Below are 25,508 nucleotides of genomic sequence, written 5' to 3' on the forward strand. Positions count from 1 at the left end.
CTAAATATTTCACGGAATCATATACGAGTAATATTAATAAATCTTCCGATTTTTTCTCAAAAAGTAATGAACACATTCTGAGTGAACAAATGGATAAAGAAATCTTAAAGCTTGAAATAGAACCAGGGTGTTATGAACTAAGTCAAATAAATGAATATATTAAAAACATGATTAAAAAAACCCATCCAAATATTGTATTTAGCATATTTCCAAACATCAATACATTTAAATCATATGTTTACTGTTCTGAAACAATCGATTTCACTATTGATAATAGTTTAAGACATGTTTTAGGATTTGATGAAGTGGAATTAGAACCGAATAAATTACACGAATCTCAAAAAACTGTTAAAATTAGTATGATTAATTCAATAAAAGTATTATGTAGTATTGCTCAAGGATCATTTGATGGTAACAAACCCTCACACTCAGTCTATGAGTTTTACCCTACAGCAGTAAACGGATCAAAAATTGTTGAAGCACCTAGCAACTTAATATATTATCCATTGATAACAAATGAAATAAATAATAAACGGTAAAGTTAGTTGATCAGGATCAAAGACCGCTAAAGAATTTAGGTGAAAAAATTACAACAGTTTTTCATATCAGACGGTACGGTTCATAAAATGGGGTTGAAATTTTTTAATTTCCAAAACAAAATATTAGATATAAAGGAACCGTCACATAAAAAATCTTCCATTCCCAAAACGAAATCTAACCGAGCAACAAGGAGAAAAACAGAAATAAATCTTACGTCAAAAAATAAAAATATTTTAAGACAACTTGGATTTGAATTAAAAAGTTATCGAAATGCCTGAAAATGATATTTTGGAAGTTGATATGGGTTATGTGTCAGATTCGAAAATAACTAATTTTGATTTTCACTCATATATTCCTTATACTAAAGCTTTTAATAATAATGATGAAATTAGGATATGTGTACAACAAACTGATGTATACCCTATTTACATGAAAGCTTTTTATACATCGAAGGCGACATTGAAGATAAAGATAAAGTAAAACTAGGTAATAATGGATTATCTTTTCTTTTTGAACAAGTTCGTTTAGAATTAAATGGTATCGAGATAGATAGTTCACGAATGTTAGGTATTACAAGTTCTATCAAAGGATATCTTTCAAGTACACCAGATAATTATTATTGTTATGAAAATGCTGGATGGACTTTCAAAAATAGTTCATCCATATCAGACACAAATGGTCATTTTACAGCATGTATACCACTAAAATACTGGTTAGGCTTTTTTGAGCATTATAGAAAATTTTTATTAAATTCACGAATAGAACTCATATTAACTAGATCAAATAGTGATTTAAATGCATTGATTAAAAAAAGTGATGATGCAACTACAGGTAGTGTGAATATTAAGAATATTGTTTGGAAAGTTCCTCATGTAAGTGTTGATGATAGCCAGCGTCTAAAGTTAATGAAAATAGTTGAAAAAGAAAAACATTTGTTTATACCATTTAGATCATTTGAAACATATACTTACCCTGAACTCGGAAACACGAAAAATGTACTATGGAATTTAAAAACATCAACGAAATTGGAAAAACCTCGTTATATCATTGTAGGCCTCCAAAAAAATCGTAACAATTCAATAGCTGCAGACAAAAGCGAATTTGATCATTCTAAGTTGAAAAATATTAAAGTGATTCTGAACTCAAATGTTTATCCTTATGATAATTTAAATTTAGATTTTACGCACAACTATTTTACATTATTATATAATATGTATACATCGTTTCAAGAATCATATTATGAAAATGGACTTCGAAATCCGATACTAAGTCCAAAATTGTTTTTATCAAATGCTCCAATTATTGTTTTAGATGTTAGTAAACAAAACGATTCTGAAATTTCTTCTACAATTGACTTACGTTTAGAAATAGAAGCTGATGATAATTTAACTGGTGTTAGTGCTTATTGTATGTTAATACACGACCGCATAGTTGAGTATTCGCCATTTACCCGAGAAGTGCGTAAACTCGTATAATATAGTTTTTTTGTTTTGGTTTTAGTATATAAGAAGTCCTTGTCACTGTTAAGATCTCTATTTTTAAATTAATAATGGATTATTTTGGTCATCATATAAATCATTTCAATAAAATCGGAGTTGGTAAATATTTAAATTAGAAATTAATTGATTTGGAAAATAGTATAAAAAATTCTATCTTAGAAACTCAGACTGGTTTAAAAGATAGTTTAGAAAAAAAAACTAAATACACATAATGAATCAATAACTAATGTTTCAAAAAATACAATAGAAACAATAAAATCTGAATTAAATAACTCATTCAAAGAATGTATCACTAGTTTGGAAAATAAAATAAATATGACGTTAATGAATGATGAATTAGAAAAAAAATTAGAAAAAAGTTTAGACAAAAAAACGAATGATGCTATGATAAAATTAGTAAATGAAGCTAGGGTTAAATTAAATAAAGATTATTATGAATGAATGATTGTTTAAAACTTTAAATGCTTTTATTTTCTAAATTAACCGATAAAGCATACACGCCGATTAGAGGAAGTCAACATGCGGCTGGATACGATCTAAAAAGTGCATACCAATATATTGTAGTAGCACATGGAAAAGAATTGATTAAGACCGATCTACAAATTGTGGTACCACATGGTACATATGGACGAATTGCACCGAGATCAGGATTAGCGTGGAAACATTTTATTGATGTTGGAGGTATGCTTATAAAATCTAATCACTAAGTAAAATGTTATATATTTTTTTTTTTAAATCCTAGCTGGAGTAATTGATCAAGATTACCGCGGAAACGTTGGTATTCTCCTATTCAATCATTCTGATGTAGACTTTATCGTTCAACGTGGAGATCGAGTAGCACAACTAATATGTGAAAAAATTGTGTATCCAGAACTCAGGGAACTTCGGTCATTAGATGAAACTGATAGAGGAGAAAAAGGATTCGGTTCTTCAGGATAATTTTCATGTGTGTTAGGTAGAATTTATGTAATTTAAAATTGATTTAGCTTTGAATAATAGAGACAAAAAACCTTTATATAAGTTTATTTTATACTATACAGATTGATAAATCATAAAATATTATAATTATTATGATTAATAAAAGGTATTATACTATATAAAGAGATGTTGTTATTCATTTCTAGTTTAATTTACTACAATTTGTAAAAATGGGCAGTAAAGCCCCAAATTACTACTACTATTGTCCATATTCTAATAAATGTGAACGTTACATTGTATTATGTAGGATAAGTTTAGGCAACTCGATCAAATAAAAATTGAGTAAAGAAGACTTTTGTATGTAATCTAAAATTAATCAAATTAATTCTTAAAAAGGATGCGTTATATATTTAATATTAAAACTTGCTGTATGACATCAAAATATATTTTTCTTAAATTAATTTGTTTTGTTTCAAACGTGTTGCAGTATTCATTTTTCGTGTGAAGCGACAGATATCTCAAATAATACAAAGACAATGGATTGTAGTTTTAACGAAACTATAGATAATCATTTTCAGAAAAATATATACAAAATACGTCGGTTCGACTGCAATATGTGTCAAAGGAGGTTTACAACCAAAAGTAATATAATCCGGCATATTACGAAATCGCATTCCATTGAAAAGAAAACACCTCAAAAAGTCAATCATCCTAACAGCAAAATCAAAGGAAATACTCGAAACAAAGATGGCCTATTTAATTGTGGTAATTGTTTGAAAACGTTTTCAATGTCTGTGAAAAAACATTTGGTACACAACAACACCTAAAAATTCATAAACGCACACATACCGTCGAAAAACCGTTTAAATGCGATGTCTGTCAAAAGGCTTTTTGCGACCAATCTTACATCAAAATTCATAAGAGGATACATACCGGCGAGAAGCCCTTTAAATGCAATATTTGTGAAAAAAAATTTGGTCAGATATCTCACCTCAAAACTCATGAACGCATACACACCGCCGAGAAACCTTTTAAGTGCGATGTCTGTGAAAAAACATTCAGTCATCAGTCTGCTCTCAAGAGACATGCACGTATTCATACCGGCGAGAAACCGTTTAAATGCGATGTCTGTGAAAAAACATTTAGTCTACAACAAAGTCTTAAAAAACATGAAAGGATACATACTGGTGAAAAACCTTATAAATGCGTTGTCTGTGAAAAAACATTCAGTCAACAAACTCATCTCAAGAACCATACACGTATTCATACCGAAGAGAAACCCTTTAAATGCGATGTCTGTGAAAAATGTTTTAATATACAATCTAACCTCAAAGTTCATGAAAGAACACATACCGGCGAGAAACTATTTAAATGCGATGTCTGTGAAAAAACATTCAGTTTAAAGTCCTATCTCATAATTCATGAACGCATACATATTGGTGGGGTACGATACAAATGCTCAGCCTGTGACAAATCATATGGTCGCCAAGATACTCTCAAAAGGCATCAAGCAAAAGCACACGGCTCATAGATTCATAAACCTTACGTGACTATTTGGCAGTTTTTCAAAATCCATTTGTTATTATTTTGCAATTTTTTTTACTCACGATTTATTTCAGATTTAGTATACTTTTATTAGTTTTCTTATAATATTTAATTTATTACTATCGTTTAACAGATCAATAACATAAGTATTAGTTTTTAATTTATTTTTTCGACGGATCACATGAATTATTTAGTATTTATATTTTTATAATGTATTTTTTAATTTTCATAATCTACACACACAATATGCTAAAAAATATTGTTACTATTCTTATTTTTTATTATAATATGTTAGTAGTCTTTTTAGTTACAAATGGTTTTGAAGAGAATGGTTTATAATATATGTTAATTTGTATTTTAAAATTGATTTTTAATTTAAAATGTTTGTTAATTTTTGAGCGTTGAATTATGCGAACCATGTTTAAAATCAAAATAAAATATTTTATTATTTCGTCAACTATGATTACATTATGTTAGTTTCATTCATATTTTTAGAATAAGTTTTTCGTTTTTTTAATTCGAAGAATTATTAAGATTGAACGACAGTAAACCAAACCTGACTATTATTAATAAATGTCATTCGGGAAAGTAAGGAGAATATGCCTACTTCAATATATACGTTTATTATTAAATAATTAAAAAAATAATTTTGTTCAATATATTTGTGTGATTAGTTCCCAAGAAAACATAATACCGTGTTTGAGAGTAATAACATTAGTTTTATTTTGAGACTTTTTTTTTATAAACATCTTTTTCAAATAATTATTAAATATTGGAATTTTAAAAGATTTATGTAAATGGATAAATTATATGACTATAATAAACAATCTGTTTAAGTGTTCGTCAAATATCGTCTATATTTAAAGAACTATTCGTAAGTGCCACTTTTGTTTGGGCATGCACCATTTTGACTTGGCTTAACATGTTCGTCTAAGACATCGGCTATCCGCCTCTTTGATTGTGATATATTTACTTTGACGGGTTGTTAAATTACTATGTCTATGTTGAGGCTCGTTTAAGACAGTGTAGTTAAAATGAAAAGTATATTTCACTAATACTAAATACAGTCTAATGGTTAAAGACTTTTAGAAATATAGTATAATTGTTTAGTGTTTTAAATCGTAAAATATAGAAGCATTTGAAAAAAAAAAGGTTTTATTGTGTTATTTCTTTTAATAAGCTTTGATACAAGAGTTTGGAATTTAATTTATTTGCCTCCGAAAATGCACGACAGTTTACCTTCACGCTACAAAGTACCTCCATCTGTGGCAATCACTCGTTATCAAACAAACGCACACTATCACAAATCTGTCCATACAATTTCTGCGTTGTATCGTGCACTGTGCAGTTTGCATTAAAATCACAATTGAAATAAAAGTTTTGATTTTTAATTAAGATTAAAATTTGTACACTCTGCTGAAGTTCTGTGAATCAAACTAGTGAAACAATTAGATTGAGCGCCCTAGGTACAATTGGTTTTCTGTATTGTCGCCACGGCCCCGCTTCGTGAGAATATCTAGATTTGAATCATAATTACTTGGTCGAATTCTGTGATAAATACCTAACGTACTGCGTTGTGTTTCTTTATTTCGTTTCAAGTAGCATTACAATTGAGTTTTGTCTTGCATGTCAATAGTTTATTATAAGTTTTCAGTAGCAGCCCTGGAAAGCGGATTACGGTTCTACGTTGTGTGAGTACCTATTGTTTTGTATTTCTAATTTATATACATCATTGCCGTGTTTACTGTCTTCCGAGGACTTAAAACACTGCTTGTGAATAAAAAGAATCATAATTTATATGTGGTTGTGTATTACTTATTATTTATCCGGAGTTGATTAGAGTGATAAGGGATCAACACAATTTTAAATTAATCTAATCGGCAAAATGGGCAATCGTCTAGCTTTGATCTTTATTGTGTTAACTTCTTACCTACAATTCATGCTTGTAGCTTTGGGTTATTAATCTTACTTTATTTGTTACTTAATAAAATAGTTTAAATTGTGCAATTTATTTGTCCTATTTAACCTGTATGAATATACGATACAGAAATAACACTTGTGTTAAATGTCAATTATAGAGTTTTGAAGCGTTATAATATGTTGAAAATTAAAGATGAAATTGATGAAACAGAAAAACACTTCTTTGAAACAACTTTTGGCGCCGTTGAAACAAAACCGTTGGATGAGCCGTTTGAAAACAATGAAATATCTACAACAGAGGAGTATTTGGTGAAGAATGAAGTCGACAATACTTATGAGTAAGGCTATTTGTATTAATATTTTGTGTTTACTAAATAAAACAAAAAAGCTTTTGTAATGCTGTAGTCCTCCGTAATTAAAAAAAAAAATTTAATCAATGTCCTTAATAATTTACAAAACAGTATTAATAATATTGTTTAAATAATTATTTTCAGCGTTAAAAAAAGTAAAGAGATATTTAAACTTTCCTTGAGTAACCTACTCCACTTGTCATTACCCTCTTTTATACTTAGCTTGTTTTTTAGCTATTATAGATGATTAGTTTGTATAGTATTTTAAACATTACATTTTATTTAAAACTTATCGATCAGTCAAAATATTTAGTGAAATATATACTTTATTAATATATTTGTTTAATTTATTTTAGAAGTTATATAGATAGAATACATGAGTAATTTTGTTTTGTATAATAAAGAATTATTAAAAAATACTTAACAGTCCAATTTACTGATCTAATTAATGATAAAAGCCTGAGTACACAATAGAATAATAATTTGGGTTTTGTTAATTACTGAGTTGATTCGCATTATGATATGTCCAACAATAAACACCAAACTGACAAGTTTGTAAATGAAACACAGTTTAAAACCCAAATATATTCAATTCAGCTGTTAGAATTTGATCATGTAAAAATTTACCACTGAAAAATTGGTTGGTTTATATTTTCAAAATAATGTGAACTAAATTATTCTTTTTTATTATGTTCAAGCTTCAGGCACTTAGTCAGTAAGCTGTCTTCTTTGTTATATCATTATTATAACTATATTTGTTACTAAATAAAATAGCTAAAATTGTACAATTTAGTCGTCCTACTAATCCTCTATGCATATATAGCACAGAAATACAACTAATGTTAAATGTCAATTATAGAGTTTTGAAGCGGTTTAATATATTGAAAATTAAACCTGAAAATGATGAAACAAAAGAAGAGTTGTTGGAAAAATCGTTTGAAGTCGTTGAAACTAAACCGCTAGATATGCAGTTCATAAACAATGAAATTTCTACAACAAATAAGTGTTTGGTAAAGAATGAAGTCGACAATAATTATGAGTAAGGTTATTTTTATTACCATTTTTTTTTCTTGAACAAAACTTTAAAACGTTTGTAATTATGTTATCTTCCTCCATAAACCCATCATTGGTATTGATGTTAGTGTTTCGCTATTATTAAACTTATAAAAGGAACCACTTGTTCCTTTAATAATATATTATTTTAAAACCGCATCTACCTCTTATCAATATAATGTTAAATCAAAGCACTTATCTTTTCCTTCTTCTATACTTGTAGCTTGTTTATAGGCTATAATAAAACATTAGGGATTATATTATTTATATTAATATATACATATATAATACATAAGTAAAGATTAATACCACTTTAAATTTAGTCGGCCAAATGGGCTATTGTCCAGCTTAAATCTTCATGGTATTAGCTTTTTATCTACAAGTCATACTTGTAGTTTTGTGTTATTGATCTAATTAAGATAAATTAAAATTTAGTTATAAATGTTTAAAAAACACAAAATATACCTATGAACTTGTAGTTATGCTGTTCTCCTCTATAAACCCTTCGTTGGTATCGATGTTAGCGTTCCGTTATTAAACTTATTATAGGAAGTACTTGTTCATATAATAACAGATTGTTTTAAAACTACATCTACCTCTTATAAATATAAAGTTAAATCAAAATATTAAAAAAAAAAAATTGTATTTGATTAATTTGTGGGTATGATGTCTGCAATATTACATTATGTTAGTGTACGCTCGCACGATACATACCGTGTTATATTTAATATAAATATATAGAAAACTTTTTTACTATTATTTTTCAACTTATGAATTATGCTGTCCCACTCCATAACCCCATCGTTGGTATCGATGTTAGCGTTTCGCTATCATTAAACTTATTTTAGAAACCACTTATACATATAATACCAGATTGTTTTAAAACCGCATCTACCTCTTATCAATATAATGTTAAATCAAAGTATCAAAAAAAAAAAAAAATAACCATGGATTGCAGTTTAAACAAAACTATAGAAAACGATTCTGAGAAAAACATACACAAAAAACGTCGGTTCGACTGTAATATATGTCAAAAAAGGTTTACAACCAAAAGTTATATAATCCGGCATATTGCGAAATCGCATTTTATTTCTTTGCCTCCTAAATTGCAAGACCGTTTACCTCCACGCTACAAAGTACCTCCATATGTGGCAATCACTTGTTATCACACAAACACACACTATCTGTCCATATAATATCTGCGTTGTCATTCAGTTTGCATTGAAATCACAACTAACGTGGTGATTGTTGGTATCACCACCTGCTCTACCGCAGTGAAACGCTGGCAACGCGGTGTCGGTTGGTACCACTACCTACCGTACCACCTACTGCGCCGGGTGTAGCGTTAAGACGCCGGCCCAGCTGCTAGCCAGCTGCCATCTTCGGTCCGCCAATCGATAATCTCGCACGACATCGTCTACACGCTCGGCGTCTTTTTTTCAAGCAGACATTCTGTTAATTACTTGTGTCGAATCTTGTTCGTTAATAATTTGTAATCTTGTCCCTGATTTGTTAATAACTTTGTGCTGTACACGTTAGGTAAATATACAAGCTATTATATTTAAATAAATAAAACTGCCAATTTGTTTGCAGTATTGGTGCCACGGGTCCGATTCGTGAACATCTCTAGATTTCAATCATAATAACCTGGTCGAATTCTGCGATAAATACCTTAAGTATTGCGTCGTGTTTCGTTATTTCGTTACAATTGTGTTTTGTCTTGCATGTCAATAATTTATTAGAAGTTTTTATTAGCAGCTCTGGAAGGCGGTTTACGGTTCTACATTGTGTGAGTACCTATTGTTTTGTATTTCTAATTTATATACATTATTGCCGTGTTTACTGTCTCCCGCGGACTTAAAACACTGCTTCTGAATAAAAAGAATCATAATTTTTATTTGGTTGCTTGTTACTTATTTATCCGGAGTTGAGTAGAGTGATATAGGATCAACACAATTTTAAAGTAATCTAGTCGGCAAAATGGCCAATCGTCTAGCTTTAATCTTTATTGTGTTAGCTTTTTACCTATAAGTCATGCTTGTTGCTTTGTGTTATTTATCTAATTCGAGTAAATTAAAATTAAGTTTTAAATGTTTAAAAGAACAAAATATACTACTGAAAACTCATTGGTTTTTATTTTTTTAAGTAATGTGAAGTAAATTATTCTTTACTATATCATTATTATTACTTTATTTGTTACTTAATAAAATAGATAAAACTCCAATTTAGTAGTCCTATTTAAACCTCTTTGCATAAGTGGTACAGAAAAACAACTAAAGTTCAATGTCAATTACAGAGTTTTGAAACGGTAAAATATGTTGAATATTAAACCTGAAAATGACGATGCAGAAGAATACTCTGTTGAACCAAAACCGTTTGATGTGCTGTTCAAAAACAATGAAATATCTATAGTAGAGGATTATTTGGTTAAGAATGAATTCGATGATACTTATGAGTAAGGCGATTTTTATTACCTTTTTTTTTATCTTGAACAAAACTATTAAATTTTGTGCCTGATGGTATCAATATAAGCGTTTCGCTAAGACTAAACTTATATTAGGAACCACTTGTTCATTTAATAATAGATTGATTGTTTTAAAACTTCATCTACCTCTTATCAATATAAAAATCCATAAAAATATTTTAAAAAAAAAATTGTTAACATTTAATTTGTGGGTATGTTGTCTGCAGCACCACATTATGTTAGCGTACGTTTTGTACGATACTTACCGAGTTATTTATGTAAATATATAGAAAACATTTTTACAATAATTTTTCATTCTTTTATTAAGTTAATAAAAAATGCGAATAAGTGTCATTTTTTATTACAAAAACTATATATTAAAATTCATGTTTTTTTACTATCAAAAATTTCATTTATGTTAAATAGAAATTTTTATGAATAGATTAGGTAATCTAATTTTTTTTGAATTTATTATATGATTAATTTTCGCATTTAGAATGTAAACTAAATTATCTTTATTATATCATTAGTAGACTTTATTTGTTACTAAATAAAATAATTAAAATTGTGAATTTAGTTGTCCTACTAATCCTCTATGCATATATAGCACAGAAATACAACTAATGTTTAATGTCAATTATAGAGTTTTGAAGCGGTTTAATATATTGAAAATTAAACCTGAAAATGATGAAACAGAAGAAGAGTTGTTGGAAAAATCGTTTGAAGTCGTTCAAACTAAACCGTTAGATATGCAGTTCTTAAACAATGAAATTTCTACAACAGAAGAGTGTATGGTTAAGAATGAAGTCGACAATAATTATGAGTAAGGTTATTTTTATTACCATTTTTTTTTTTCTTAAATAAAACTTTAAAACTTTTGTACTTATGTTATCATCCTCCATAAACCCACCATTGGTATCGATGTTAGCACTTCGCTATTATGAAACTTATATTAGTAACCACTTGTTATGGCACTCGGATGTTTATTGTCCATATTCTAATAAATGTGAACGTTACATTGTATTATGTAGGATAAGTTTAGGCAACTCGATCAAATAAAAATTGAGTTAAGAAGACTTTTGTATGTCATCTAAAATTAATCAAATTAATTCTTAAAAAGGATGCGTTGTATATTTAATATTAAAACTTGCTGTATAACATCAAAATATATTTTTCTTAAATTAATTTGTTTTGTTTCAAACGTGTTGCAGTATTCATTTTTCGTGTAAAACACAGTCCAATTGCGACCTATCTTACATCAAAATTCATAAAAGGATACATACCGGCGAGAAGCCCTTTAAATGCAATATTTGTGAAAAAAAATTTGGTCAGATATCTCACCTCAAAACTCATGAACGCATACACACCGCCGAGAAACCTTTTAAGTGCGATGTCTGTGAAAAAACATTCAGTCATCAATCTGCTCTCAAGAGACATGCACGTATTCATACCGGCGAGAAACCGTTTAAATGCGATGTCTGTGAAAAAACATTCAGTCATCAATCTGCTCTCAAGACACATGCACGTATTCATACCGGCGAGAAGCCCTTTAAATGCAATATTTGTGAAAAAACATTCAGTCATCAATCTGCTCTCAAGACACATGCACGTATTCATACCGGCGAGAAGCCCTTTAAATGCAATATTTGTGAAAAAAAATTTGGTCAGATATCTCACCTCAAAACTCATGAACGCATACACACCGCCGAGAAACCTTTTAAGTGCGATGTCTGTGAAAAAACATTCAGTCATCAATCTGCTCTCAAGAGACATGCACGTATTCATACCGGCGAGAAACCGTTTAAATGCGATGTCTGTGAAAAAACATTTGGTACACAACAACACCTAAAAATTCATAAACGCACACATACTGGTGAAAACCCGTTTAAATGCGATATCTGTAAAAAAACCTTCATTCAACAATCTGAACTAAAGAAACATACACGGATACATACCGGCGAGAGACCTTTTAAGTGCGATGTCTGTGAAAAAACATTCAGTCAACAAATTCATCTCAAAAAACATGCAAGTATACATTCCGGCAAGAAACCGTTTAAATGCGATGTCTGCGAAAAAACATTCATTCAACAATCTGATCTCAAGAACCATGCACGTGTACATACCGGCGAGAAACCGTTTAAATGCGATGTCTGTGAAAAAACATTCAGTCAAAAGTCCTATCTCATAATTCATGAACGCATACATATTGGTGGGGTACGATACAAATGCTCAGCCTGTGACAAATCGTATGGTCGCCAATATACTCTCAAAAGGCATCAAGCAAAAGCACACGGCTCATAGATTCCCAAACCTTACGTGGCTATTTGGCAGTTTTAAAATAGTTTTTCAAAATAAATATGTTATTATTTTGCAATTTTTTTTACTTACGATTTAATTCAGATTTAATATACTTTAATTAGTTTTCTTATATATTTTTTTTTAACTTTCATAATCTACACATGCAATATGTTAAAAAATATTGTTACTATTCGTAATTTTTATTATAAAATGTTAGTAGTCTTTTTTAGTTACTGATGGTTTTTAAGAAAAATTGTTTATAATATATGTTAATTTGTATTTTAAAATTGATTTTTAATTTAAAATATTTGCTTATTTTCATGCGTTGAATTATGCGGACCATGTTTAAAATTCAAAATAAAATGTATTATTATTTCGTCAATTATGATTATATTATGTTAGTTTCATTCATATTTTTTAGAATAAGTTTTTCGTTTTTTTAATTCGAAGAATTATTAAGTTTGAATGACAGTAAACCTAACCTGACCATTATTAATAAATGCCATTCGGGAAAGTCAGCAGAATATGCCTACTTCAATATATACGTTTATTATTAAATAATTAGTAAAAATAATTTTGTTCAATATATTTGTGTGATTAGTTCCCAAGAAAACATAATACCGTGTTTGAGAGTAATAACATTAGTTTTATATTGAGACTTATATTTTTTATAAACATCTTTTTCAAATAATTACTATAATATTGGAATTTTAAAAGATTTATGTAAATGGATAAATTATATGACCATAATGAACAATCTGTTTAAGTGTTCGTCAAATATCGTCTATGTTTAAAGAACTATTCGTAAGTGCCACTTTTGTTTGGGCATGCACCATTTTGACGTGGCTCAACATGTTCGTCTAAGACATCGGCTATCCGCCTCTTTGATTGTGACATATTTAATTTGACGGGTTGTTAAATTACTCCGCCTTGTTGAGGCTCGTTTAAGACAATGTAGTTAAAATGAAAAGTATTTTTCACTAAGACTAATACAGTCTAATGGTTAAACACTTTTAGAAATATAGTATAATTGTTTAGTGTTTTAAATCGTAAAATATAGAAGCATTTGAAAAAAAAAAGGTTTTATTGTGTTATTTCTTTTAATAAGCTTTGATACAAGAGTTTGGAATTTAATTTATTTGCCTCCGAAAATGCACGACAGTTTACCTTCACGCTACAAAGTACCTCCATCTGTGGCAATCACTCGTTATCAAGCAAACGCACACTATCACAAATCTGTCCATACAATTTCTGCGTTGTATCGTGCACTGTGCAGTTTGCATTAAAATCACAATTGAAATAAAAGTTTTGATTTTTAATTAAGATTAAAATTTGTACACTCTGCTGAAGTTCTGTGAATCAAACTAGTGAAACAATTAGATTGAGCGCCCTAGGTACAATTTGTTTTCTGCATTGTCGTCACGGCCCCGCTTCGTGAGAATATCTAGATTTTAATCATAATTACTTGGTCAAATTCTGTGATAAATACCTAACGTACTGCGTTGTGTTTCTTTATTTAGTTTCAAGTTACAATTGAGTTTTGTCTTGCATGTCAGTAATTTATTAGAAGTTTTTATTAGCAGCTCTGGAAGGCAGTTCTACGTTGTGTGAGTACCTATTGTTTTGTATTTCTAATTTATATACATTATTGCCGTGTTTACTGTCTCCCGTGGACTTAAAACACTGCTTGTGAATAAAAAGAATCATAATTTATAATTGGTTGCTTATTACTTATTAATTACCCGGAGTTGAGTAGAGTGATATGGGATCAACACCATTTTTAATTAATCTAGTCGGCAAAATGGGCAATCGTCTAGCTTTGATCTTTATTGTGTTAGCTTTCTTACCTACAAGTCATGCTTGTAGCTTTGTGTTATTAATCTTACTTTATTTGTTACTTAATAAAATAGTTAAAATTATGCAATGTATTTGTCCTTTTTTAACCTATTTGGATATACGATACAGAAATAACACTTGTGTTAAATGTCAATTATAGAGTTTTGAAGCGTTATAATATGTTGAAAATTAAAGATGAAATTGATGAAACAGAAAAATACTTTTTTCAAACAACGTTTGGAGCCGTTGAACCAAAACCGTTGGATGTGCCGTTTGAAAACAATGAAATATCTACAACAGAGGAGTATTTGGTGAAGAATGAAGTCGACAATACTTATGAGTAAGGCTATTTGTATTAATATTTTGTGTTTACTAAATAAAACAAAAAAGCTTTTGTAATGCTGTAGTCCTCAGTAATTTAAAAAAAAAAATTAAATCAATGTCCTTAATAATTTACAAAATAGTATTAATAATATTGTTTAAATAATTATTTTCAACGTTAAAAAAAGTAAAGAGATATTTAAACTTTCCTTGAGTAACCTAATCCACTTATTATTACCCTCTTTTATACTTAGCTTGTTTTTTTAGCTATTATAGATGATTAGTGTGTATAGTATTTTGTATAGTCATATGTTTATAGTATTATGGTTTATATTATATAAACGTTAGAGATTATTTTACTTGTTAACAATACGTCAACATTTTCAGTAAATTATCTCTTTTAAAATAATTGTTTGGTAAATACTATTTCGGTTATGTATAAACAATACATGTTAAAGGATCAAGTTAGTTGGTCAAATAGGCTATCGCCTAGCATAAATCTTTATGGTATTAGCTTTTTATCTACAAGTCTTACTTGTAGTTTTGTGTTATTGATCTAATTAAGATAAATTAAAATTTAGTTTTAAATGTTTAAAAAACACAAAATATACCTATGAACTTGTAATTATGTTGTTCTCCTCTATAAACCCTTCGTTGGTATCGATGTTAGCATTCCGTTATTAAACTTATTATAGGAACTACTTGTTCATATAATAATAGATTGTTTTAAAACTACATCTACCTCTTATAAATATAAAGTTAAATCAAAATATTAAAAAAAAAAATTGTATTTGATTAATTTGTGGGTATGATGTCTGCAATATTACATTATGTTAGTGTACGCTCGCACGATACATACCGTGTTATATTTAATATAAATATATAGAAAACTTTTTTACTATTATTTTTCAACTTATGAATTATGCTGTCCCACTCCATAACCCCATCGTTGGTATCGATGTTAGCGTTTCGCTATCATTAAACTTATTTTAGAAACCACTTATACATATAATACCAGATTGTTTTAAAACCGCATCTACCTCTTATCAATATAATGTTAAATCAAAGTATCAAAAAAAAAAAAAATTGTTATTTATTCGTGGGTATGATGACCGGTCGACGTCTGCAGAATCGCATAATGTCAGCTTACGCTTGCGTTTGCATGAGACTTACCGTGTTTATTTATATACATATATAAAAACATTCATACATTAAAATAGAAAAAAAATGCGAACATGAGTAATTTTTTAAAATAAAAACTTAATGTTGTCTTGCATGTCAATAATTTATTATAAGTTTTATTAGCAGCGCTGGAAGGTGGTTTATGGTTCTACGTTGTGTGAGTACCTATTGTTTTGTATTTCTAATTTATATACATTATTGCCGCGTTTACTGTCTCCCGCGGACTTAAAACACTGCTTTTGAATAAAAAGAATCATAATTTATTTGGTAGCTTGTTACTTATTAGTTATCCGGAGTTGAGTAGAGTAATATAGGATCAACACCATTTTAAAGTAATCTAGTCGGCAAAATGGCCAATCGTCTAGCTTTGATCTTTATTGTGTTAGCTTCTTACCTATAAGCCTTGCTTGTAGCTTTGTGTTATTTATTTAATTCGAGTAAATTAAAATTAAGTTTTAAATGTTTAAAAAAACAAAATATACTACTGAAAACTCAGTGGTTTTTTACAAGTAATGTAAACTAAATTATTCTTTACTATATCATTATTATTACTTTATTTGTTACTTAATAAAATAGTTAAAACTGCAATTTAGTAGTCCTATTTAAACCTCTATGCATATGTGGTACAGAAATACAACTAAAGTTCAATGTCAATTACAGAGTTTTGAAACGGTATAATATGTTGAATATTAAACCTGAAAATGACGATGCAGAAGAATACTCCGTTGAACCAAAACCGTTTGATGTACTGTTCAAAAACAATGAAATAACTATAGTAGAGGATTATTTGGTAAAGAATGATGTCGATGATACTTATGAGTAAGGCGATTTTTAGTACCTTTTTTTTTATCTTGAACAAAACTATTAAATTTTGTGCCTGATGGTATCAATATAATCGTTTCGCTAACATTAAACTTATATTAGGAACCAATTGTTCATTTAATAATAGTTTGATTGTTTTAAAACTACATCTACCTGTTATCAATATAAAAATCCATTAAAATATTAAAAAAAAAAAATTGTAAACATTTAATTTGTGGGTATGTTGTCTGCAGCACCACATTATGTTAGCGTAAGTTTTGAACGATACTTACCGAGTTATTTATATAAATATATAGAAAACATTTTTACAATTATTTTTCATTCTTTTATTAAAAAAAAAAAAATGCGAATAAATGTCATTTTTTATGACAAAAACTATATATTAAAATTTATGTTTTTTTAGTATCAAAAATTTCATTTAAGTTAAATAGACATTTTTTATGAATAGATTAGGCTATCTAATTTTTTTAAAATTTTTAATATTTCCAATTTTTGCATTTAGAATGTATACTAAATTATCTTTATTATATCTTTAGTAGACTATATTTGTTACTAAATAAAATAATTAAAATTGTGAATTTAGTTGTCCTACTAATCCTCTATGCATATATAGCACAAAAATACAACTAATGTTAAATGTCAATTATAGAGTTTTGAAGCGGTTTAATATATTGAAAATTAAACCTGAAAATGATGAAACAGAAGAAGAGTTGTTGGAAAAATCGTTTGAAGTCGTTCAAACTAAACCGTTAGATATGCAGTTCTTAAACAATGAAATTTCTACAACAGAAGAGTGTTTGGTAAAGAATGAAGTCGACAATAATTATGAGTAAGGTTATTTTTAATACCATTTTTTTTTTCTTAAGCAAAACTTTAAAACTTTTGTAATTATGTTATCTTCCTCCATAAACCCATCATTGGTATTGATGTTAGTGTATCGCTATTATTAAACTTATATTAGGAACCACTTGTTCATATAATAATATATTATTTTAAAACCGCATCTACCTCTTATCAATATAATGTTAAATCAAAGTATCAAAAAAACAAAATTGTGAAAACATTTATTTGTGGGTTTGATGTCCGGTCAACGTCTGCAGCATCGCATGATGTTAGCGTACGTTTGCGTTGGCATAAGAAGTACTGGGTTTTTTTATATACATATATAGAAAACATTCATACATTAAAATATAAAAAAATGCGAACTGGTGTCATTTTTTAAAATAAACCTTAATGTTAACAGTTAAAAAAAAAAATAATGTAATAAGTAATGGGGTTTTGTTTAATTTTTATTAAATACATTTTTTAATTATCATAAATAAAAATTTAAAGTTGATAGAAAATTTTAATGAAATAGACTTTAAGTAATGTCCTCATAGTAAAATACTTAAAACTTTATAAAAATATTATTAATTAGTTACATTTTGTTTTCTTTTCAAAGAGGTATTTATTATATGGATATGTCTCGTTTCTTATCTCTCATATTTTATTTCTGATATCTATATCTCTACATTTTATATCTTATCTATAATATCTCTAATCGCATATCTCTAATTTTTAGCCAGGCATTAAATATTGTTTATCAGCTGTTTCATTCACAAAACATCCGCTTAATCGCGCCACACGCACACATTTTCCTCGGTAGCGTTCAGCGTCATTCAAGCATGCACGCAAAGATTTTCTTTATGTCCCCAAGCCAAAAGACATATCCATGTCAAAAATATAGTTTAGTCGTTTATGAGAATTTATTATTATTTCTGTCAAGTTTAAGGTTAAAAGACGTCGGTCATAAAAAGTCTCAAGGTACTCTATGTAAAAGTGGACTTTAGATAGAGTACACTTTTTAAGTTTTAAATCTTATGGCACTCGGATGTTTATTGTTCATATTCTAATAAATGTGAACGTTACATTGTATTATGTATAATAAGTTCAGGCAACTCGATAAGTAATAGAAGATCTTTGTATATCTTGTAAAATCAATAAAATTAATTCTTAAAAAGGATGCGTGTATGATGGATTGTACATTTAATATTAGTAATATTAATGCTTGCTGCATAACATCAATATTTGTCCTAAATTAATCTGTTTTGTTTCATACGTGTTGCAGTATTCATTTTTCGTGTAATGCGACCGATACCTCAAAAAATACAAAAACCAAAGATTGCAATTTTATTGAAACTATAAAAAACAATTCTAAGAAAAATATGTACAAAATACGTCGGTTCGACTGCAATATATGTCAAAGGAGGTTTACAACCAAAAATAGTATAATTCGGCATATTGCGAAATCGCATTCCAGTACTTCCATTGGAAATAAAACACCTCTTAAAAAAAAAGTCACTCATCGTAACAGGAAAATCAAAGGAAATACTCTAAACATAGATGGCTTATTTAAATGTGGAATTTGTTTGAAAACGTTTTTATTAAAATCAAGCCTGAGAAGACATTGGCGCGTTCATACCGGGGAGAAACCATTTAAATGCCGTGCCTGTGAAAAAACATTTCGTCAACAATCTCATCTCAAGAGACATGCACGGATACATACCGGTGAGAAACCATATAAATGCGTTGTCTGTGAAAAAACATTCAATCAACAAATTCATCTCAAGTACCATGCACGTATTCATACCGGCGAGAAACCGTTTAAATGCGATGTCTGTGAAAAAACGTTTGGTAGAGAACATCACCTAAAAGCTCATGAACGCATACATACCAGCGTAAAACCGTTTAAATGCGATGTCTGTGAAAAAACATTTCGTCAACAATCTCATCTCAAGAGACATGCACGGATACATATTGGTGGGGTACGATATACCCCACGATAACACCTCAAAAAAATAAAGTCAATCATTGTATCTGCAAAATCAAAAGAAATAATCCAAACAAAGATGGCCTATTTTCATTAAAATCAAGCCTGAGAAGACATTGACGCGTTCATACCGGCGAGAGACCATTTAAATGCCGTTTCTGTGATAAAGCATTCAGTCAATATTATATTATAATAGTCATAATTTATGAACGCATACATACCAGTTAGAAACCATATAAATGCGATGTCTGTAAAAAATGTTTTAATATACAATCTAACTTCAAAACTCACGAAAGAAGACATACCGGTGAGAAACCTTATAAATGTGTTGTTTGTGAAAAAACATTTCGTCAACAATCTCATCTCAAGAGACATGCACGGATACATATTGGTGGGGTACAACACAAATGCTCAGTCTGTGATAAATCATATGGTCGCCAAGATACTCTCAAAAGTCATCAAGCAAAAGCACACGTGTTTGTTATTATTTGCAATTTTTTTTACTTGGAATTTAATTCAGATTTAATATATTTTTATTAGTTTCCTTAAAATGTTTTAAATATTACTATCGTTTAACTGATCAATCATATATACACTTGCACAAAGACATTTAGTGAAACCAATGTGTTTTTATACGCACTCAACATGTTATTAAATTTGGCAATTTAGTTTCACTGTTAAAAATTGAGTAGTTGAAGATTGTACAAACATTACCAATAGATACCAATGTATTAAGTATTTATGTAAGTTGATAGAAATATATGTATCCATATAAATTTACTTTTTATTTTCTTGACTAAAATGAACAAACATATGCTTAAATCGAAAACTGTGTAAACAAATATTTTCTATAAACTGTTATATATTATATAGCATAATATTAATATTATTTAACACAATATAATTGATTTAGGTATCTTATTAAACTTGTTTGAAAAAGTAACTTTCTTCTATTATTATTTTAGGCTGTTCTTGGCAGACAATATTTACTGATTGTAATATTTTCTACAATAATTGTGCTTTGTTAAGCGTTTTTAAACACACAAAAAACAAAAGAATGTGAGACCAAATTTGTAAAATCAATACACTCTCAGCTCCGCATCGATACTGGACATTTTTTTATATTTAATATGCTTTGTGTTTTGACTCGATATTGACTCGATGCGTTTTTCTAGTTCATTTCTTCTACTTTCTTAATCTAAAATAACCCACTAAAATTAACGTATTTTCAACTTGATACTATACATAGTCTCTGGCGTATCCAAATTTAGCGAAATGAGTGAATGTAACTAATTCTAGCTTTATTCGTTATTTTTTACCTTTTTGGGTAAATAAAGTTTACTTCGTTTTTAAAACTTCAAAATTTAAGTTTTTTAAAATGTAGAGTATATTCTATTAACTTTTTATATTAAAATTTATTTATTACCCATTATAGTTAAAACGTTAAATGAAGTTTTTGCAAAAAATTACTTATGCCGAAGTGAATTGCTTAATAAATAAAAGGTAAAACGTCTTTTTAACTAAACATGTTAAACATTTTTTCATTGAAATAAACACTCAAGAAACAGAAACTTATTCAGTAACAGTATCTATATATGGTTAATAAGTGTATTGAGTGCGAATAAATATAACACTGTCACTACTAACCAAATGTAAATATTATATTTAAATAAAATAAAATAATAATATTTAACAATAAACAAAATATACAACGTAACACAACTATAAAACAATACGAGAGATGTCGCAAGACGGTGTATCGAGTGGGACTGTGTTTCGACAGAATGCGATTGTTGAACTGAACTGACTGTCTGGTGGTACGGCGCTTAGATAGGCCACAGAATATTCTCGGGGCGGCAATTGCGGTGTGTGAGAACGCTCGGGATGATTCTCGCGGAGACGTGACGGCGGCGGCCATGCAACACGTGTTGCACGGCGCGACCGTTCTAGAACATTCGCGAGCGCTCACCACATATATAACATAACAGTATATAATACACATGTTTATGTAATTTCACATTGATAACTTATTTTGTTCTTCATGTTTAGCCCCATCCCCATGCAATCCGATATATGGCCAGGGTGAGGATTTTTTTTTAATTACCGAATATCAAAACTTGTTTGAAAATAATTAGTCGTTTTAAAATTTGTAATAATTACTTAAACAAATAAATTTGAATATGAAATAAAATTGTATTCACAGTTTCAAAAATGTACTATCTGCCATATGGTCAAGGTGAAAAACAACAAAGAGTTAAATATTAATTTTACCAGTACATTTTCCCCTTACTTTTGTGATGACATTTCTACGAACAAATAATATAATATGTGATTACCAATAGAACAAAGAGTACTGAATACTGCTAGAAATATACAGTATTACACGAGCAATTTAATTAACCTACTATCAGTTGACATGGATTAACTAATATGAGGAGTTCATTGATACCTTATTATTTTCATTATATTTAGAATTTAGATACTCATTCACCATGTCTTCAACCTCCAGACTCCATCATGTCACTGAGAGTGTGAACCTAAGCCCTACCATTAAATCGATAAGGTAACTTAAGTTTTAGGTAAATACTATAATAGTAATATATACTAAGTTTATATACAATAACATATATATATATATATATATTATGTAAAATGTTTGTAATATTATTACATTGTTATATTGAGAGTAACACAAAATTAGTAATACTAACAATACATTTTCTTGAGATTTTATGAAAAGACAAAACTAACTTGCATACGGATAGAATAGTTTTTTTAAATGTGAGATTTTCTTTTATGATAAAAAAAACCAAGTAATTTAAATAATCCAACTATTAACACAAAAGCCAGCACATATTTAGTTTCTCGAAAAAAATGTACGCTTAGTGCACATTTCGCTTAAACAATTATAATATTATAGCAAAAATAAAAGTTTAAAAAAAATCATTTTAATTCTACTACTTTGCCTATGTTGAGGCTCGTTTAAGACAGTGTAGTTAAAATGAAAAGTATATTTCACTAAGACTAAATACAGTCTAATGGTTAAACACTTTTAGAAATATAGTATAATTGTTTATAGTTGTTAAATAATGCATTTGGGAAAAAAAGGGTTTTATTGTGTTATTTCTTTTATTAAGCTTTGATACAAGAGTTTGGAATTTAATTTATTTGCCTCTTGAAATGCACGAGAGTTTACCTTCACGCTACAAAGTACCTCCATCTGTGGCAATCACTCGTTATCAAGCAAACGCACACTATCACAAATCTGTCCATACAATTTCTGCGTTGTGTCGCGCACCGTGCAGTTTGCATTAAAATCACAATTGAAATAAAAGTTTTGATTTTTAATTAAGATTAAAATTTGTACACTCTGCTGAAGTTCTGTAAATCAAGCTAGTTAAATTCGATTTAACGCCATAGGAAAAGTGTGTCCATGGCAGATAAGGCCTTAGGTAAACTTATTAATTTTATAGGATGTCGATGAAGGTTAGTTTACAAAAAGCTTTAATACAAGTGTTGGGGTATTGATTTGTTTGCCTCTTAAAAAGCACGACAGTTTACCTCCATGCTACAAAGTACCTCCATCTGTGGAAATGACTCGTTATCACACAAACACACACTATTTGTCCATACAATTTCTGCGTTGTCGTGCACTGTGCGGTTTGCATTAAAATCACAATTATTATAAAATAAAAGTTTTGATTTTGTTAGCAATTAAGATTTATTATTGTACACTCTGAAGTTGTGTAAATCAAACTAGTTAAATTAGATTTAGCAATTTGTTTTCTGTATTGTCGCCACGGGTTTGATTCGTGAACAACTCTAGATTTTAATCATAATAACTTGGTCGAATTCTGTGATAAATACCAAACGTATTACGTTGTGTTTCTTTATTTCGTTTCAAGTTGCATTATATTTGAGTTTTGTCTTGCATGTCAATAATTTTTACAAGTTTTTATTAGCAGCTCTGGAAAGCAGTGAGTAACGTAATCCACTTATCTTTTCCTTTTTCTATACTTATAGCTTGTTTTTAGGCTATTATAAAACATAAGGGATTATATTATTTATATTAATATATACATATATAATACATAAGTAAAGATTATTACCACTTTAAATTTAGTCGGCCAAATGAGCTATTGTCCAGCTTAAATCTTTATGGTATTAGCTTTTTATCTAAAAGTCATACTTGTAGTTTTGTGTTATTGATCTAATTAAGATAAATTAAAATTTAGTTTTAAATGTTTAAAAAACACAAAATATACCTATGAACTTGAATTATGTTGTTCTCCTCTATAAACCCTTCGTTGGTATCGATGTTAGCGTTCCGTTATTAAACTTATTATAGGAACCACTTATACATATAATACCAGATTGTTTTAAAACCGCATCTACCTCTTATCAATATAATGTTAAATCAAAGTATCAAAAAAAAAAAAAATTGTTATTTATTTGTGGGTATGATGACCGGTCGACGTCTGCAGAATCGCATAATGTCAGCTTACGCTTGCGTTTGCATGAGACTTACCGTGTTTATTTATATACATATATAAAAACATTCATACATTAAAATAGAAAAAAAATGCGAACAGGTGTAATTTTTTAAAATAAAAACTTAATGTTAACAGTTATAAAAAAAAAATAATGTAATAAGTAATGGGGTTTAGTTTAATTTTTATTAAATACATTTTTTAATTATCATAAATAAAAATTAAAAGTTGATAGAAAATTTTAATGAAATAGACTATAAGTAATGTCCTCATAGTAAAATACTTAAAACTTTATAAAATATTATTAATTAGTCACATTTTGTTTTCTTTTCAAAGAGGTATTTATTATATGGATATGTCCCGTTTCTTATCTCTCATATTTTATTTCTAATATTATATCTCTACATTTTGTATCTAAAATATCGTACATTTTATATCTTATCTATAATATCTCTAATCGCATATCTCTAATTTTTAGCCAGACATTAAAAATTATTTATCAGCTCTTTAAGTTCACAAAACATCCGCTTAATAGCGCCACACGCACACATTGTCCTTTGTAACGTTCAGCGTCATTCACGCACGCACGCAAGATTTTCTTAATGTCCCCGATCCAAAAGCCATATTCATGTTAAAAATATAATTTAGTCGTTTCATGTGAATTTTTTTATTTCTGCCGAGTTAAGGGTTAAAAGACGTCGGTCATTTAAATGTCTTAAGGTACTCAATGTAAAAGTGGACTTTAGATAGAGTACACTTTTTAAGTTTTAAATCTTATGGCACTCGGATGTTTATTGTCCATATTCTAATAAATGCGAACGTTACATTGTATTTTATAGGATAAGTTTAGGCAACACAATCAAATAAAAATAGCTTAATAGTAGACTTATTGTATGTCATGTAAAATCAATAAAATGAATTCTTAAAAATGATGCGTTGTACATTTAATATTAGTATATTAATACTTGCTGTATAATATCAAAGTATATTTGTCTTAAATTAATCTATTATATTCCATACATGTTGCAGTATTCATTTTCCGTGTAAAGCGACCGATACCTTAAACAAAACAAAGACCATGGATTGCAGTTTGAACAAAACTATAGAAAACGATTCTGAGAAAAACATACACAAAATACACTGCAAGTTCGACTGTAATATATGTCAAAGAAGGTTTACAACCAAAAGTAATATAATCCGGCATATTGCGAAATCGCATTTTATTTCTTTGCCTCCTAAATTGCAAGACCGTTTACCTCCACGCTACAAAGTACCTCCATATGTGGCAATCACTTGTTATCACACAAACACACACTATCTGTCCATATAATTTCTGCGTTGTCATTCAGTTTTCATTGGAATCACATCTAATGTGATGATTGTTGGTATCACCATCTACTCTACCGCAGTGAAACGCTGGCAACGCGGTGTCGGTTGGTACCACTACCCACCGTACCCCCA

The 25,508-nt window shown here is 28.8% G+C and overlaps 3 protein-coding genes and 1 long non-coding RNA gene across 15 annotated transcripts in view; 3 read left to right on the plus strand and 1 right to left on the minus strand.

Annotated features, from left to right (window-relative positions):
* The window catches only part of LOC126833071 (zinc finger protein ZFP2-like), a 58,216-nt gene extending 45,451 nt beyond the window's left edge, over positions 1–12,765 (plus strand). Inside the window, exons 5-6 of the mRNA XM_050564199.1 lie at positions 7,632–7,811; positions 11,501–12,765. Coding sequence (XP_050420156.1) covers positions 7,632–7,811; positions 11,501–12,590 — 1,270 coding nt within the window. The 3' untranslated portion in view covers positions 12,591–12,765. The remainder of the gene's footprint in view (positions 1–7,631; positions 7,812–11,500) is intronic.
* The window catches only part of LOC126833073 (zinc finger protein 468-like), a 35,158-nt gene extending 15,169 nt beyond the window's left edge, over positions 1–19,989 (plus strand). Inside the window, exons 1-6 of one of the 9 annotated variants that reach the window (XM_050564207.1) lie at positions 5,614–6,193; positions 6,581–6,760; positions 14,584–14,763; positions 16,587–16,745; positions 17,398–17,577; positions 18,856–19,989. In XM_050564207.1, the coding sequence (XP_050420164.1) occupies positions 6,129–6,193; positions 6,581–6,760; positions 14,584–14,763; positions 16,587–16,745; positions 17,398–17,577; positions 18,856–19,573 (1,482 nt within the window). In that variant the 5' untranslated portion in view covers positions 5,614–6,128 and the 3' untranslated portion in view covers positions 19,574–19,989. Of the gene's footprint in view, positions 1–5,613; positions 6,194–6,580; positions 6,761–13,832; positions 14,022–14,107; positions 14,195–14,583; positions 14,764–16,586; positions 16,746–17,397; positions 17,578–18,855 lie in introns of those variants that run through there. The other 8 variants (XM_050564211.1, XM_050564212.1, XM_050564213.1 and 5 more) reach the window with 8 other exon arrangements.
* Positions 2,501–3,034, plus strand: LOC126833075 (deoxyuridine 5'-triphosphate nucleotidohydrolase, mitochondrial-like). Its single transcript, XM_050564218.1, has 2 exons — positions 2,501–2,720; positions 2,782–3,034. Exons 1-2 carry the CDS (start codon positions 2,501–2,503, stop codon positions 2,976–2,978), a joined length of 417 nt encoding a protein of 138 aa, XP_050420175.1. The 3' UTR covers positions 2,979–3,034.
* On the minus strand, positions 18,181–20,961 carry LOC126833076 (uncharacterized). Of its 4 annotated transcripts, XR_007684838.1 has the most exons (5): positions 19,863–20,961; positions 19,779–19,805; positions 19,462–19,715; positions 19,221–19,404; positions 18,181–18,885 (listed from the first exon to the last, which is right to left on the minus strand). It is a non-coding gene; the product is annotated as an uncharacterized LOC126833076 (long non-coding RNA). The 4 variants fall into 4 exon arrangements; XR_007684837.1 differs by having other exon boundaries at positions 19,462–19,805; XR_007684836.1 differs by having other exon boundaries at positions 18,181–19,236; positions 19,294–19,404; positions 19,462–20,961.
* Between the last annotated feature and the right edge of the window lie 4,547 nt (positions 20,962–25,508).

The sequence above is a fragment of the Adelges cooleyi genome, unplaced genomic scaffold, assembly GCF_023614345.1.
Source record: "Adelges cooleyi isolate 19-005CV unplaced genomic scaffold, UGA_ACOO_1.1 ACOO_flye_CR_arks_rails_tigmint_CR_PRNA_17, whole genome shotgun sequence".
Taxonomy (NCBI): domain Eukaryota; kingdom Metazoa; phylum Arthropoda; class Insecta; order Hemiptera; family Adelgidae; genus Adelges; species Adelges cooleyi.